The sequence below is a fragment of the Balaenoptera musculus genome, chromosome 1 (genome assembly GCF_009873245.2).
Source record: "Balaenoptera musculus isolate JJ_BM4_2016_0621 chromosome 1, mBalMus1.pri.v3, whole genome shotgun sequence".
NCBI classification, from domain to species: Eukaryota; Metazoa; Chordata; class Mammalia; order Artiodactyla; family Balaenopteridae; genus Balaenoptera; species Balaenoptera musculus.
The window spans coordinates 118,247,314-118,264,645 of record NC_045785.1 but is presented as its reverse complement, the minus strand read 5'-3'; the positions used below and the strand labels follow the sequence as shown (position 1 = coordinate 118,264,645).

Genomic DNA, 17,332 nt, shown 5'->3' with positions numbered 1-17,332 from the left:
AGTAATGCTGGTGAGAATGAGAATTGTTTCATTTATTCATCCTCAACACCTATTCAGCATGTAGCCATAAGCAGGGCTGTATGAACCTTACAGAGTATATTATAACAATAATATATTTGGAAAAAAACAAAGACTATGAGATAACACAGGAGGAAATGATTATCTTCATGGCCTTAGTTGCCTACAAGGTATTTGATAAAATTCAGCAAAGATTCCTCATAAAAGTCCTAAAAAATAAGGACTGGAGGGACACTTTCTTAACATTAAAAAAAAAAGCTATGCATAATTGCATAGCCAAAGTCATACTTAATGGTAAAATACTAAATGCTTTGCCATTAAAGTCAGGACAAGAAAGAAATAATTGCTTTTTCTGTAATTCTAGCAAACATAATTATACTAGAAAATGAAATAAAAGGAATAAATATTAAAATAGAAGAAACAGACGTGCCTTTGTTTGCAAGGTGATATGCTGTCTACTTGGAACACATTTAAGAACCAACTAACAAAATTTTCACTATGAAAATATTGTATTAATAATCACTTAGAAAATATAATTTAAAATAGTTCACTCATAATAGTAATAGCAATTATAAATACCTTGGAATTCATTTTCTAAAGAATGTGCAAGACCTATATGAAGAAACTTAACTGAGAAGCATAAAAGAAAATCTGAGTAAACAGAGAGACATATAATATTCTTTAACAGAATGATTATAAGGGTGATACAACTGGGAAAACTGGTTCACTTATACAGTGAAAATTAAAACTAGATTTGTACCTAACACTTCATACTAAGGTCAACTCACAGGCCCACAAGGGGACATTTTTGACAATGTTCACTGTGGTGTAGGTGAAGTGTTGTGCAGTTACATGCAACAGATTTTGATGTAGACAGAGCAATATGACTTGATCTTAAAAAAACAATGTGCTAATTTTGAAAAGTAAGAAATAAAGAGATCTGATATAATAGCATTTACATAAATTTAAAATACGTACACAAAACTGAAATCAGTGAGAAAAAGATGAGCTTTTTAATAAATGGTGCTAAGGACTTCCCTGGTGGCACAGTGGTTAAGAATCCACCTGCCAATGCAAGGGACACGGGTTCAAGCCCTGGTCCCGGAAGATCCCATATGCTGCGGAGCAACTAAGCCCATGTGCCACAACTACTGAGCCTGCGCTCTAGAGTCCATAAGCCACAGCTACTGAGCCTGCATGCCACAACTACTGAAGACCGTGCGCGTAGAGCCCGTGCTCCACAACAAGAGAAGCCACCGCAATGAGAAGCCTGCCCACTGCAACAAAGAGTAGCCCCCACTCTCCACAACTAGAGAAAGCCTGTGAGCAGCAACGAAGACTCAACGCACACAAAAATAAATAAATAAATAAAATAAATTCATTTTTTAAAAAAAGAATTGATTTAATAAATGGTACTGGAACAATCCTTCTGATAGTCATTTGGGAAAACAAAAAACTTGGATTCGTATTTCACATCATAAACCAAGATAACTCCAAATGGATCGGAGATCTAAATATTAAAAATAAAACCTTATGAAAAATATGTATTAACAGTCACTTGGAAACTACTACTTCCTGAATAATTTGATCCTAAGGCCACTAGATGGAGCAGTGCAAGACCAGCATCCATGCAAAGAGGCAGGCTGGTGGAGTATCAGAGTCTAAGGAGAGGAGGTAGGGGCAGGCAGCCCAGCACAGGGAGTCAGAGCAGATTACCCTGCTCATATTGGGTCAGCTTGATGCAGGTGTCAACGCCCAGCAACACAGGAGTCAGTGTGAAGGGACCTGCACTGGCCAAATCCAGGATAACATAAGAATCAGAATAAATAATTATAGTAATAGGTTATAATCTGTTGAATAAACTAGGAAACCATGAGTCCATACTGATATAAACAAATAAATGAATAAATTTAAAGTCTGATGAGAAACAGGTTATTTTTACATAGCTTTAAAGTACCTCCTCATAAAATACTTATTTTGGGCAAAGGAAGAAAGAGCAACTTCACAGTGGAATAGCCTGGCAGACACCACCTTAATCAAATGAACAAAGTGAACCTCATCAGTAGTAACAGGACAAATGAAAACTGTGTGCCATCACATCAAAAGTAAATGAGACAGACACAGCATCACTTCTGTGATATTCCTGCCACAAACACAAAACCTGAATCTCATCCTGAAGAAACATCAGACAAACCCAACTGAGGGACATTCTACAAAATAATTAGTCTTTAATCTCCAAAAGTGACAAGGTCATGAAAGTCAAGGAAGAAGGAACTGTTTCAACTGAAGGAGATTAAAGAGACAAGACAGTCAAATGCGATGCGTGATTCTAAACTAGATCCTTCTGCCCAGTAAAGGACATCTTTGGGACAACTGGCGCTATCTAAATGGGAACTGAAGATTAGATGATAGTATGGTATAAACATTCATTTCCTGATTTTAATGGTTTTATTGTGACTAGAAGACATATCCTTGCTTGTAGGAAGTAGACACTGAAGTATTTGGGGGTGACAAGGCATCAAGTTGGCAACTTTCAAATGGTTGAAGAAGAAAAAAGTTCTTTGTAATGTACTTGTCATATTTCTATAAGTTTAAGCTTTTTCAAAACAAAAAATTAATATAAGCAAGAAAACAAGAATAAAAATATTATAACCTATGAGTGGTGAAAACCCTCCTTTGAGTAACAACAACAAAAAGCAATAAAAGATTGATAATTCAGCTATGGAGAAAATAAACACCAGAAATAAAGCTTAAAGACAAATGACAAATTGGAGAAAAAAACACTTGTAACTTATTTCACAAACTAAACACTAATAATCCTAATATGTAATAAAGCACTTTAAAAATTGAAGAGAAAAAGACCAATAAAATCCAACAGAAAAGTGGACAAAAATTTGAACTGACTGTTCATAAAAAGAAATGCAAATAGGCCTTAGACATATGAAATATACAAAAAGATGTTTAACCACACTTATAATAAAAGAAATAGAAAACAAAACATGCTGTGTAGTGATGAAGGGAAAATTGGCCCTCTTACATACTGCTGGTCAGAATACACAACCGTACAACCTGTGGAGGGAAATCTGGCAATAAACAGTAACATTAAAAAAGTATTCACCCCGATCTCAGCAATCTCTCTTTAGGATAGCTGCCGGTTGGAAGATATCCTGGCAAAAATACGAAGTGACTTATGTGCATAGTTATTTATTACAGCATTGTTTGAGTCCAGAAAAGACCGAAAACAACACAAATGTTCATCAATAAGGAAATCACTGAATAAAGTATAATATAGCCACACAATGGAACACTTATGCAGCCATAAAAGGGAATGAGAAAGATTCTATATCCTGAAATTGGAGTTACCTCTGGGATATACCACTAAGTTAAATAAGCAAGGTGCAGAGCAGGGTATGTAGTATGCTACCTTTTGTATAAGAAAGGATGGAAAGGAAAGAATAGGATAGAAATCAGGCTTCTGTGAATATACCTTGTTATATATTAATACTTTTGACTTCAAAAGTAAATTAAGTTTTTAAAATTAAATCACTGGAGAAACTGTGGGACCACAGAGAACTGCCAAGAGCGGCAATCAGAGAAAAGCTTCATAGAGAAAGTAATGTTTGAACTGGGACTTAAGGATGAATAGGATTTTTCCAAGGAAGAAAAAAAATGAGGCTATTTCAGGCAGAAGGAAGAGCATGTACAAAAACCTAAGACGGTAAGAGCAGAGCAGAGATCTCGCTGCTCTTGTCCACGGACGGTGTTTGGCACAGTTCCTGGCACAGTTGTTGAATGACTGGAGCACACAGGAGCTCTCAGGGTTAAACCTAAGGGGAGTGTGAATGTAGGAACAGGAAGGGTAGTGAGAAACAAGACTGGAAAGGTAAACAGGAGCCAGAACATGGAGGGCCTAGTACACTGGCAATTGGAATTTTGTCCTTGCAAGGGTTGGGAAGGTTTTAAGCAAAAAACCGGCACAATCAAATTTGTGATTTTGAAAAATTTCTCTTTGAAGATTCCTCTGCTAAGAAAGGTTTAGGGAGTTAGGAGGCAGAGAGACCAGTCAAAATTCTATTGCCTTAATCCAGATGAGGTGATGATGGCCTGGCGTGTGTGGAGAAGATGAATCTTAGAGATACTAAGTGGATAGAATCATCAGGATTTAGTAACTGACTACATGGAAATTACGCCAGAATGAAGATACCTCAATTTACAGCAGATATAATTCACTGAAACAGTAATTAGAATTTTTCTTCTTATATTTTTTCCTTTCCCCATTCCAAAAAATACCTAAGCCCTTTGGTACTTTCTTTTCCTGGCCTCAGAGCTTTCGTCTAGATGAAGAGCAGAAGCATTTTTAAGGTGCTTTTGTAAAAAACCTTATTAGCTCATTCAAAAGGTAGTACTAGGCTTTCCTGAACTAAGGAGACCATTCTAGGTTACATGGCTAAGGAGTTACAGAAACAGACCATCTTACAGTCTTCCATGTCCTCAAAGAATGTATATTCTAATGGGGAGTAAAGAAGGTAGCAGGGAGAAAAGACAGTAAGTCAATAAACAAAAAAAATATTGGGTACTGGTAAGGTGCAATGAAACAATGAAATTATGAAGACAAGAACATAAGGGAAGGAGGGCAAAACCAAAGAGTCTAACAGCTTTCTAGCTCCCTCAAGGCCCTTCCTCAAGATTCAGCTTCCTCAGGATTAAATGAGATAATAGGACTTATATTAGCACTTAATAAATGTTAACTGCCTCCCACACATACATATTTTCCAGATTCCATTGTAACCAAAATCACTGTAAAAGACTGGTTACTTACAGGAACATGCTGAGTTGAAGAAAAAGAGTCCACTGACTGAGGAGATGAGATTGAACAACTTGAGGAGGCTGGAGAAAGTGGCTGAGGTTCTGCCTTAATATCTTTAACTGAAAAACAAGGGGCAAAAATATTCCCACTGAACAATATAAACTCAGAATGAAATGAATAAGAAAGAAGGTAAAATCTGCTTTTAAAATTCAATGATATAGAAGCTAAGGTCACCAAAATATATCATCAAGTGAAAATTCAAGAGCAGAAAATAGTAAATCTAGTATGCTTCCATTTGTGTAATAAATTACACATGTGTATACTATTATCTGCATTAACTCTCTTGAAGGATGAACATAAGAAATCGATAACAGTGGTTGTCTCTGGGAAGCAGAACTTGGTGGCTGAGGGACAAGAGCCAAAAGAGACACTTTTCTACTCTACAGACTTTTTGTATCTTTTGAATATTATGCAATATGCAAAATTATAGACTCCCTCCAAAATAATTTTAAAACATAAGAAACAGGAAAGAATTATTGTGGAAAGCATTTTTGACAATACAATTAAAACACAAATATGTTCCTATCTTTTGAACTATGTATTTTTAAAAATGTGCTGAGCAACTATAGCCTAGGTATTCCTAGGTGTCAAATTTATAACAGGGTAGGAATGGGGAAGAGAAGAATCTCTGTGGCAGATTGTGTTCTCCAAAGTTAGGTGCAAAATATCTACCATATCTCATGATCTATAATGTGATCTTGCCACTTCCCCATCAAGAAGTAGCCACTATTTTCTCCTCTGTTTGAATCTAGGTGGGCTTATGACTTCTTCAATCGACAGAGTATGGAAGTAATGCTATGTGAATCCCAAGGCTGGGCCATATAGAAAGGTGACATGTAAGCACTCAAGTTGGCAGTCCTAGTCTTCAAGTCATTCCAGACCAGGCATCAGACATGTGAGTGAAGAAACCTTAAGGTAATTCTAGCCCCCAGTGTCAAGCTACCCCAGCCTTCAAATCTTCCCAGATGAGGTCTGGACACCATGGAGCAGAGACAAGCAATTCCTGGTGCATCCTGTCCAAATGCCTAACCCACAGATTCTGGAAGCCTAATAAAATGGTTGTTGTTTTAAGCCACTAAGTTTTAGAGTAGTTTGTTACACAATGGTAGGAACCAGAACACTGGCCTTGTGTAGCTCTTATTCTGTGAGGGAAGACAGGAATTGAGCAAGATATACAAATACATAAAATGAAAGGGAAAAGGAAATGCAGCAGTGGGGAGGACTGCAATTTAGATGGGGAAATGTGCTGGTTATTTACACATTGTCTCTCAGCTCTAAGTCTACCTTCTATAGTCTGTGATACAAATTATTAATACATGTCTCAGCTGGCTTCCTTTTAGGTCCTGTCAATAGGGGATACCAGAAGGATGCTAAAGGGTAGAAGGGAAGAAGGGACTTCTTCATCCTCCCATCAGCTTCATCCCAGAAGGGACAGTTTGCTCCAGGTTCCAGCTTTTTTCAGCACACCTAAAACCCACCTCATTAGGCCCCTTAAAGATACTAGCATTAGCCGGGTAGGGCCTCCTCCTCAGATGTGTATACACGGGATCCCTACACTAAGTTCCTAGGTTCTAATAATCCCAAGCTTCTTCCCTTTGAGTCCCTAAATTCTGTCTAATTCTCAGATAGGTTAATCTCTTAGAGATTATTACATATAATTTGAAATCAATATTTCTGAATAATAAATTTTTTTTTCATTATGTGACTAACACATAACTATGAAATTCTTTATATCTATTTTGGCAAGAAATTTATGTATGCCTTGCTACACCAAAGTAGAATGTAGTCCCTGGAAAGTTTTGGCCTACAGAAGTAGCCCAGTAACCCCACCTAATTTTGACTATTACCAAGCTACAAAATAATATGGACCCATTTAAATTTTTTATCAATGAAATACATCATTACCTGTACAGAATTGATTGTTGATGTCCCAAATGCCTGTCTCCCAAGGCATCAGATCAAAATCAAAATCAAGATTATCAAAATTATTTTCCTGTAGGTTTCAAATCAGCAAAAGAATATTACAAGATTAAAATATATACATCCAGAAATCAAACTAACAGATGCAATTTGCCATAAATAATATAATTGTGATTACCCAACTTAGTAAAAATAACTTGCTAAGTTAATCAGTTCATCTTGAAAATACATCTTGGATAGCTTAGAGATAAACCAATTTAGTTATTTTAAGCACAGTAGTAACAACTAGGAAGGAGGTATTGAAGTCAACATCTATCTGAAAGATTCAGTTGGTCTCATTCTTTTCAGTGGAAACAGACCTTTACAACAGTCACAAAATATGTGTTTTGTCATAAAGGAGATTCAGCAAAATAAGTTTTCCCATTGCAACAGTCACAAAATACGACAGTCACAAAATATGTGTTTTGTCATAAAGGAGATTCAGCAAAATAAGTTTTCCCATTGCCATTAAGGAAAAGAAGTCACAGCAAATGCCTATTTACAATACCATCTCTATATACAAGGGAAAGAATATAGATGTATCCAAAAGACATGCAGGAATCATAAAGAGACTTTAACTGAAACTTCAGATATACCAAATATTAAAATGCTTATGGGAGAAGGAAGAGATCCATAGGAGGATGGGTAATTTTATATTTTTTACTGTTCTGTACTTTTCAAATTTCTAAAATAAAATTTCTAATTTTTTTTTTAATCCTAGAAGATAAAACTAAGTTTCTCAAATAGGGGTCAGTAAACTTCTTAGAGGGGCTCTTAGTTTCTTTTCATTCAGATGACAATTTTTTAATTTAAATATAATCATATTCTGGGTCATCTGGATGACCATCTTATACCATATATATTAATAAAGAACTGCCACATGATTTCAGAGCCCTCATATGAGTTTAAGATTAAGACAGTAACACAACTATTTTAAATGTTTAAGGTTACAGAGATAAGAACAGAAGTAAACTTAAGATATAAACAGTACAACAAAGTTAAAAGGTAGTCAATATTAACTTAACGTGACAGATAATAAAACAGCAAGAAAGCAAGCCTCAGGAAAAAAGTAAAGATTAATCTAGTTATCAATAACAACAATTTGGAAATAATTTCTAGAATATTATCATTTCAAATGTCTATTCTGTGGTTTATTTTTATTGAGAATATAACAGAAGGAGAGAAGGGAAACTTTTCTTATCATACTGCCCTAGACTGAGTAAATATTATTGCAAATTATATAAAGAGAATGTGTGAAAGTTCACATAAAAAAAAAGAAAAAACTACTTAAATTATGAAAGAACCACCTTTTAAATCAATCTCCTTTGCTTTGTTCTCATATTTGAATCTAGACATCAAATAATTAAGCAGCCTCATACTTTCAGCAACGAACAATCTTTAAACTTTCTTAGTCTAAGTAAATTGAGCAAGGATATTTGCCTGAGTGCTAGCAATACTTTTTAACATGTTCAATAGTGGCATGACCTACTTCGAGGATGCTTCATACTCAATCTTCAGCCAAAAACGTCAAATACATTTTACAGCATAAGAATTTTATCTGGTTGGAAATTTCACAGACCCATTTTATGTAAAGCAAAACATACTGGTACTTATATACTCTAGTTCTTCAATGACTTCTCAAGGGAAACTTGTACAGCCATGTGAAAGAAGAATGACAGTTTTAAAGCTAGAATGGGCCCTCTGAAACCATTTAATCCAATCTCTTATTTTATACCAGAAAAACTAAGGAACTGAAAGATTGAGTGACTTGTTTGAGGTAACAGAATGTTAGTTATAAAATCAGGCTCATATTTCCCTGAATCTTTCAAATTTACTATATTGTTTCTTGACGATGTTAGGCTCTGGAGGTTATGAAAAAATACCAGTTGCTTAAGCAACCAGCCAATATTAAAAGCCAATTTAATCAATAGACAACATTGTAAAGCATCTCACAGAGTAAATGAAACCATTAAAATCTCATGCATTGATTTTAAAAAATATCATGTGTTTCACTCCCTTCTATTGATTCATGGTAAAACAACTGCTAAATTATTCTTTGAGAAATGTCTTAAACTCACTGAGCAAGCTTTATTTTTAATAAGGGCTTAAAAAATAAGTGATAAATATTCAACCTGATTGATATGCATATAAAATCACTCTGTTCACTTGAACTACTTCCCAAGACAAACAGCACCTCATCCATTAAAGAATAAGACAAAGTAAGAGTTCAGGCCAAACAGCTTCACATATACTAATCCAGAAAAGAAAAAAAAAAAATCTAAAATATTTTTGAGAACTTAAAGTGCTATAATAATAGCTTTTATGCATACTTCTAACCACTCAAAGGCAAAAATTAAGGACATTTCTAAGTTTCAGAGCTTTCAACACTAAGGATACATAACTTTAAAAAAGGAAGTTGATAAGTTCTCTTAACTAGATCCATGACACACATACTCCTTAACATCACACTGTTTCCCTTATGCAGCAAAATATCTGTAAAAACCAAGAGGTAGGCAGTTATGTAACTCTTCCAAGGTTACCCACCCCTGGGGCCAAAGGTAGACTTAGAATACAAGTCTTCTCACACCAAGACCAATGCAATTTCTACAATCCTACATTCACTGACAACAAAATGGCTACTAACTTTCATACTTAATCTTAAAAGTTATTTAAACTTAAATAACTAGCCTAAACGTGTTATCCTGAAATCTTCCTGCAATAGTTAAAGATTAAATATCACATTATTCAGCATTTCTCCTCTAATAAATACTTACATAAGTTTCATTTGCCGCATCCAATTGCAGGTCATCATAGCCAAGTTCAGCAAAGAGGGTAGAATCTTTGGACAAAAGAAAAGAATACATATTTACTGTTAATTCAATGTTTTGACAAAAGAATAAGTGCTGTATCCTTATGCCAGCTCTATTAGGGTTTCTCATTAGCCATTACTATTACTGATAAACTCCAGGAGTGTGAATGACAACCAATTCAAAGCTGGTTTCTAACATATGTATTGTTTTCCACATAATTTTTATCTTGTGAACTAAATCATTATACCAGGGATTAAAAAACAGGTTTTATGTCCTGTCATGTCATCTTGGACTAACTGATAGTGACTTTCTGGAACATTACTAACACAAATTCTGAGGCTTCATCTGGGTTCAGCACAAGAAAAAGTGACATGGTTGATCAGCAGTGATGACAGGAGAGGAATATGGCAACACATGTACCAGGTATTTGCCATCCTTGCCTTAAGTTAGAGGTACAAACAATAAAGAACTCACTCATCTAAACCATTTCATTTATTTCAACAAATCTAACTATGTTCCAATTTCCTAATAAGATTTCCTTATAAACCGAGAAATATATGAACACAGGTCAAGGTGCTGATAAGGCCAAAGAAGACTGATTACTGTATAATCTGTAAAGTGTCTATTTTCTTTAACATTTTCAGAACTTCAAGCACTTTGAAGAGTTTCCCAATCTAAGTCTGCCTTTGTACTCCCTACTATCATGCCACTGAAATTTGCTCTGGTGATTTCCTTACTTCACATATATAAGAACTACACTACCAGTCTCTCATTGACTTGGCCAATGGTAGAAACATTTCACCAGCCTAAAACAAAATAGTACATAGCACATTTTTTTGTATGTAGTGATAATGAAAGGTTACTCATATAACTCCGAGAAAAGGACTACCTTAAACTCAGCTGCAGAGCAAAACAAAACAAAACAAAAAATCCATATAAGTAGATGACTGTGGCTATGTACCTCATACACAGGCTAAAACTCCTTGAAAGAGTTCTTTATCTGCTGCCTCTCATTTCTCTCCTCCCTTTCCTTCTTGAACCTATTCCAATCAAGCTCCCCCCCAACCAACACATACACACGCATACACATCAGTTATTATGTCACCAATGACTTCTCCTCTGCTAAATGCAAGGGTAAATTCATGGTCCTCATCTTACTCTCAACAGCATTTGAAACAGTTGATCTTTTCATATTAATTGAAGCATTTTCTTCACTTGGCTTCCAAACTACCATACTCACCTGGTTTTCCTCTCACCTCAATGGATGGCCCTACCTTACTGGTTCTTCTTCATCTTCTTAACATGAAATTGTCCCTGGGCTTAGTGCAAACTTTTCTATCTATTCTACTCCCTTTGTGATCTCAGCTGAGCTCATGGCTTTAAATAGCATCTATATGCCAAGGGTTCCTAAATATACATCTCCAGTCCATACCTCAAGACGCATGTACACAGTGAGTACTCTACCTCTCCTCTTGGATATCCAAAAGGCATCTCAAACTTAACACATCCAAAACTGAGCTTCAAATCATCCCTCACCAAACCTCCTACTGGTTCGTCCTCATCTCAGTTAATGACAATTCAATTATCCCAGGAGCTCAGGTCAAAAACCTTAGGAGTCATTGCTTACTTCTCTTCCTCACTCTCTGTATTCAATCTACCAGTAAATCCTGTCAGCTCTGTCTTCAAAGTATGTATTGGTAATCTGGCATCTTACCTTTCCCTTCCATTCTTCCTTCCCTTTCCATCTTTCCTTTCCTTCCCTACTCTTCCCAACACAGAGATGTCAGCAGAGCAAGGAGGGTGGTGGGGTTTTGTGTGTCATCCTCTGTGGCAATGTGCCTGGTACCCAAGGAAATAGGATGATACAGGAGGGGAGGTGCCTTGTGGAGGTGGCAGCATGCCTCAGATGCCAAAAAAATGGGGCAGTGGGAGGAGGAACAGAGTGGCAGATGTAAGAAGCAGCCTGAGTGGTTAGGAGAGTGGTAATACCGAACAAATATGTTAATTGATGGAGCAAATGATAAGATATATTAGAGCTAGGTTTCTCACTGTCTGAGAAAGGATTTAGAAACGTGAAAAGGGAAGAGAATAAAAGAACCCTAAGATGTTGCACTGGAATTAGAAGTATTAATATGAACACATTTTTTAAAAATATTCATACACAGAAAGAATTATAGATGTTTGTATATGTGTATACACATATACATACATGTATGTCCTAGTTCTGTCTGCTAACAGGTCCTAGAAACGAAGACGTCCCACCAGCACTGAAAAATCCTATGTTTCCAGACCTTGGATACTGAATACCATCCTCTACTAAATGGAAGTCCACTAAAGGGCTCCTTAGAAAAAGAGCTGATTCCAGGGCTTAGGCAGAGAAAGTGCAAAATAGGCCTGGGAAAATCTTGTTGTGCCAGAAAATAAGGAAATCCTCAGAGAATGATGGAAACATGTCAAAAGAACAAAGGAGCTGATATGAATGGACTCTTACTGGTCAATTCTCGGAAAATCTGAGCATCAAAATAAAGTCAGATTACAACCCATTGAATCAAATAGGAATTAGTGAGCTCATAATGAAATAAACAAAGAAACAGAGAAAGCTTTTTCTTACAGTATAATGTCAATTAATAAATGTAGACAGAATGTTAAGAGAGAATCACCATTTGGCATTAGAGTGGTAGTTGATATAAGCTGGAGTTATCAATGGAGGCCAGGGCTGGTGAGTGAAGGTTTAGTAAGGAATAGGACATTGATGGCATTCAGATTATCTCCCCCAAAATACTGGGTTAGCCAAAAAGTTTGTTCAGGTTTTTCCGTAAGATGTTACAGAAAACCCGAAGGAACTTTTTGGCCAGCCTAATACAAATCAAATGTAAAAGGGGGAAATAGTGACTTTACAGTGGAGAAATCCAGCAGATATTAACTTGACAATGTGATCAAGGTGAACATCACCTTGGAACAGGTCAACATAGTGTGCCTCTATCATTTCTCTAGCATTCCTGCCACGGACTCATGGCCTGATTCTGGTCATGAGGAAACAGTATATAGACCTAGGTTTAGAGTCATCTTACAGAATGAAAGAGCTATACTCTTTAAGACTGTCAAGGATACAAGAAACAGGAAAAGACTAAGGAACCATTCCAGGTTGAAAAACTCTAAGGAGACATGAAAAGTAAAAGTAATGTGTGTTTGCAGGTCGGGTCCCAAACTAGAAAGGAAAAAGAGCCATTATTAAGACATACAGCAAAATATGAATGGCATCTGTGAATTGGATAGTAACGCTGTATCAGTGTTCATTTCCTGACTGGAAGGAGTGTATGACAGTGATATAGGAGAGTATCCTTGTTTGGGGGAGGAGGGGATACACACTGCAGTATTTAAGGGTAATGAGTTAACAACACATTTCACTCTCTTTTTCTCTCTCTAAAGAAGGAGAAATGGGGCAAATACAGCAAAATTTAACAATCAGGGAATCTGTGTGACGGGCATGCAACAGTTCTTTGCACAGTTCTTATAACTTTTCTGTAGGTTTGAAACTATTCCAAAACTTAAATTTTGAATAAAAAATATACATGAGGAGCTTCCCTGGTGGTGCAGTGGTTAAGAATCCACCTGCCAATGCAGGGAACATGGGTTCAAGCCCTGGTCCGGGAAGATCTCACATGCCGTGGAGCAACTAAGCCCGTGTGCCACAACTACTAAGCCTGCGCTCTAGAGCCCGCGAGCCACGACTACTGAGCCCGCGTGCCACAACTACTGAAGCCCGCGGCTAGAGCCTGTGCTCCACAACAAGAGAAGCCACCGCAATGAGAAGCCCGCGCTCGCCACAACTAGAGAAAAGCCCATGTGCAGAAAAAACCGAACACTGCCCAAAATAAAATAAATAAAATTAATAAATTTATTTAAAGAAATATATATGTATATACACATGGGTATATACATATGCATATGTGTATGTGTATATATCCACAGTCAACCACTTCCATTATCTCCACTGCTCCTATCATAAATCACTTGGATTGATGCAGTAGCCTCCAAATGGTCTCTCTGCTTCTGCCCTTGACCCTCTTTCAGTCTATTTTCAACAGAGCAGCTAAAGTGAGCCCATAAAAACATAGGATGTTATTGGGAATCAGGATTTACACAGTAGGAAAAGAGAAATTAAAGTATATAATGCAAGAAGGTGAGAAAGAACTCTGTGGTACTGGCTTTGAACTGTGGGTATTATTAGTATGAATTCATGTTTTTTAAAAATACATATTTCCTTGTTCTTAGGAGATACACAGTGAAGTGTTTAGGAGTTTCATATTATTTGCAGCCTGCTTTCAGATAATGAAAGAAGAGGGAAGTGTGGGTAATACTGAGAGAAAAAGTGAGTATGGCAGGATGTTAACAGTTGGTAAATCTAGATAAGGGAAATACAGGTGATCGCTGTACTGCTCTTTTAACTTTTCTGTGGTTTGTGAATACTTAAAAAAACGGAGAGTGGGTTGATAAATACATTTGTATACTACAGCATACCTTAGAAGGATCCATAAGAAAGTGGTGGCATTGGTTACCTATGAAGTATCTCTAAAATATATTGCCTACTTCTATATCTTTTTCACCAATCCCACACTACCTACTATATAGATTTCTCCTAACAGTAGTAAACTACGGTAGCTATTAGTTTTTGTTTGCTCAGCAAGCTTTCCCACCTGACTGCCACTCTGACCATTTATTTATTCCTTTACTTCTTGTAAGATGAGAAATGGCCACTGGAAAACAGTGGTGACCTTAGAAAGAGCAGCTTTGGTGGAGTGGTGGGGCCTGACTGCATTGTGTTCAAGAGACAGTGAAAAAAGAAAAAGTGGAGTCAGTGAACATGGACGTTTTTTAAAAAAGAATTCTGCTGTGAAATAAAAAACAGAAATGTGGTTGAAGCTAAAAGGGAAGTAACATCTAAAGAGGGTTTGGGGGTTTTTCACTCTAGACAAGAGAAGCAACTACATGTAGGAAGGGAAATGAAGATTCAGGGAACAGAAGGAAGAAGAGCTTGAGCAATATTCTTGAATAAAGGGGGGGGGGGGAAGGGCATGTCTAGGGACTTCCCTGGTGGCGCAGTGGTTAAGAATCCGCCTGCCAATGCAGAGGACATGGGTTCGAGCCCTGGTCTGGGAAGATCCCACATGCCATGGAGCAACTAAGCCCGTGTGCCACAACTACTGAGCCTGTGCTCTAGAGCCCGCGAGCCACAACTACTGAAGCCCACGCACCTAGAGCCCATGCTCCGCAATAAGGAAAGCCACCGCAATGAGAAGCCCGCGCACCACAACGAAGAGTAGCCCCCGCTCACCGCAACTACAGAAAGCCCGTGAGTAGCAACAAAGACCCAACACAGCCAAAAATAAATAAATAAATTTTTTAAAAAAACCAAACAAAGAAGGAGGGGTCTAAAGCACACATAGAAGTGATCAGCTCTAGCATTCCCACCAACGAAGAGAAGGCAAATATACTGGTACATGGGTAGATGAGGTAGTAGGAGATTGCAGCAGTTCTCTTCTGATTCAAAGAATGCAGGAGGAGGTGTTGGAGGTTTGAGGAGAGAAGAACCTTTATAAAAACGATCATCAGAGTGAGAGGACCAAGGAAATATGATCAGCCAGGTAATACTTAATGGTCTATTTCAGGTTAGTATCATAAATTTAAAGTGAGACCAATCAGCATGGTTGAATTTTCTTTTTTAGCCACTTTCAGCTACTTGAGTGCATTCATGGAGTAGACAGAGTTGGATTTAACCAAGGTTGCAGCTGATCAAAGAGAGAACTACAAAACAAGAGAGAGACAAGGATATTGAGGGTGTGAGGGAATGATTACAGAGATTGTCCATGGAATTTAAATTGGATAAGGGGAAAGTGATAACATAAAGGGGACAAGGGACAGTGAAAAGATGGCAGAATCTCAGCAGTGTTGGAGGTACCACTGGAATTGGAGTACTAAAGAGAGTGAGCTGGTAAGACAGAAGGTGATGGTCAGAGTGGGATGATGGAAACTGAGATTATGTTACTAGTACCGACAAGGTTTAGGTTTATGATTGGGGAAGAAAATGCCTGAGACAGGGTGGAAGGTGGAGAGGAGACCCAGGAAATGAGAGGTCAGCGTATTTGAAGGATTTTCTCTGAGAATACTGAAATCAGCCAAGAATCATGATGGACGGAGTGTTAAAGAAAGTGACAATAAGCTAGGAACTAAATTTTTTCAAAAAGTGAGGGAGAGTGAACCAGAAATCAGCAGATGACTATAACAGGGAGAGGTAGAGGACAGCATGTGAGACAATGTGAAATTTAAGCCTGGATGTTTTTAGGGAGGATGAAAGGAGAATGATCTAAAAGTAGCAATGAAGGACAAGGAAGATAACTAACCCACTTTCAGAGGCCCTAATGGTGAAAAGGTTTTGAGAATGAAAAGAGCTACCATTCACTAGGACTTCAGGGAAAACCGTGTCATCAGGGGAGTCAGGTTTTGGTGAACACAGAAAGGCACAGAGAACTTTCACAGAAGACACTGAATTTATCAAAGAAACCACAGTGGCAGATGGAAGCTTCTGATCTTGGTACATATATCTTATGTGTGGCAAAAAAAAAAAAAGTGGCTTTTGCAAAATGTAAGAAAAAGAAAGGGAGGGAATGAGAGAGGTAGGAAGGAAAGAGGAAAGGAAAGATATACAAATGACAAATAAAGCATATGGGGACTTCCCTGGTGGTCCAGTGGTTAAGAATCTGCCTTCCAATGCAGGGTACATGGGTTCAATCCCTCGTCAGGGAACTAAGATCCCACATGTTGCAGGGCAACTAAACCTGCGTGCTGCAACTACTGAGCACGAGATCCACAACTACAGAGCCCACATGCTCTAGAGCCTGCGCGCCACAACTAGAGAGAGAAGCCTGCACGCCACAACGAATATCCCGCATGCCGCAACTAAGACCCGACGCAGCCAAAACATAAATAAACAAATATTTTTTAAAAGACCTTCCCTTTAAAAAAAATAGATAAAATAAAGCATACGAAAAGATGCTCCACATCACATGTTATCAGGGAACTACAAACTAAAATAATGAGATACCACTACACCCCTATCAGGATGGCTATAATCCGAAACACTGGCAACACCAAATGTTGGCAGGACTGGAGCAACAGGAATGTTAAATTCACTGCTGGTGGGAATGCAAAATGGCATAGCCACTCTGGAAGACAGGTTGAAAGTTTCTTACAAAACTGGACAAACTCTTACTGTATGATCCAGCAATCATGCTCCTTCGTATTTACCCAATTTATATGAAAACTTATGTCCACATAAAAAGCTGCAATGGAGTTCTCTGGTGGTCTAGTGGTTAGGATTCGGCGCTTTCACTGCCATGGCCCGGGTTCAATCCCTGGTCGGGGAACTGAGATCCTGCAAGCCCCACAGCGCAGCCAAAAAAAAAAAAAAAAAACTGCACATGAATATTTATAACAGCTTTATATATAACTGCCAACATTTGAAAGCAACCAATTTTAATTCTCTGTGCAGTGTCCATCACTGGAGAACAGTTTTTGGCTGTCCCTTCACTGCATGTAAGCCCTTTATAAGCTGGAACCTGTCACTCTTGTCCCCCATGCCTGGACCTCTTTCCTGGCCTCAGTCTGTCTTTAACTGGTT

The 17,332-nt window shown here is 37.6% G+C and overlaps 1 protein-coding gene across 2 annotated transcripts in view; it reads right to left on the bottom strand.

Moving 5' to 3' along the window:
• The window catches only part of ATF6 (activating transcription factor 6), a 224,106-nt gene that overhangs the window by 203,354 nt on the left and 3,420 nt on the right, over positions 1–17,332 (bottom strand). For both annotated transcript variants that reach the window (XM_036844324.1, XM_036844316.1), the window contains exons 2-4: positions 9,619–9,683; positions 6,791–6,878; positions 4,838–4,944 (exon numbers count right to left, since the gene is read on the bottom strand). In XM_036844324.1, coding sequence (XP_036700219.1) covers positions 4,838–4,944; positions 6,791–6,878; positions 9,619–9,683 — 260 coding nt within the window. The remainder of the gene's footprint in view (positions 1–4,837; positions 4,945–6,790; positions 6,879–9,618; positions 9,684–17,332) is intronic.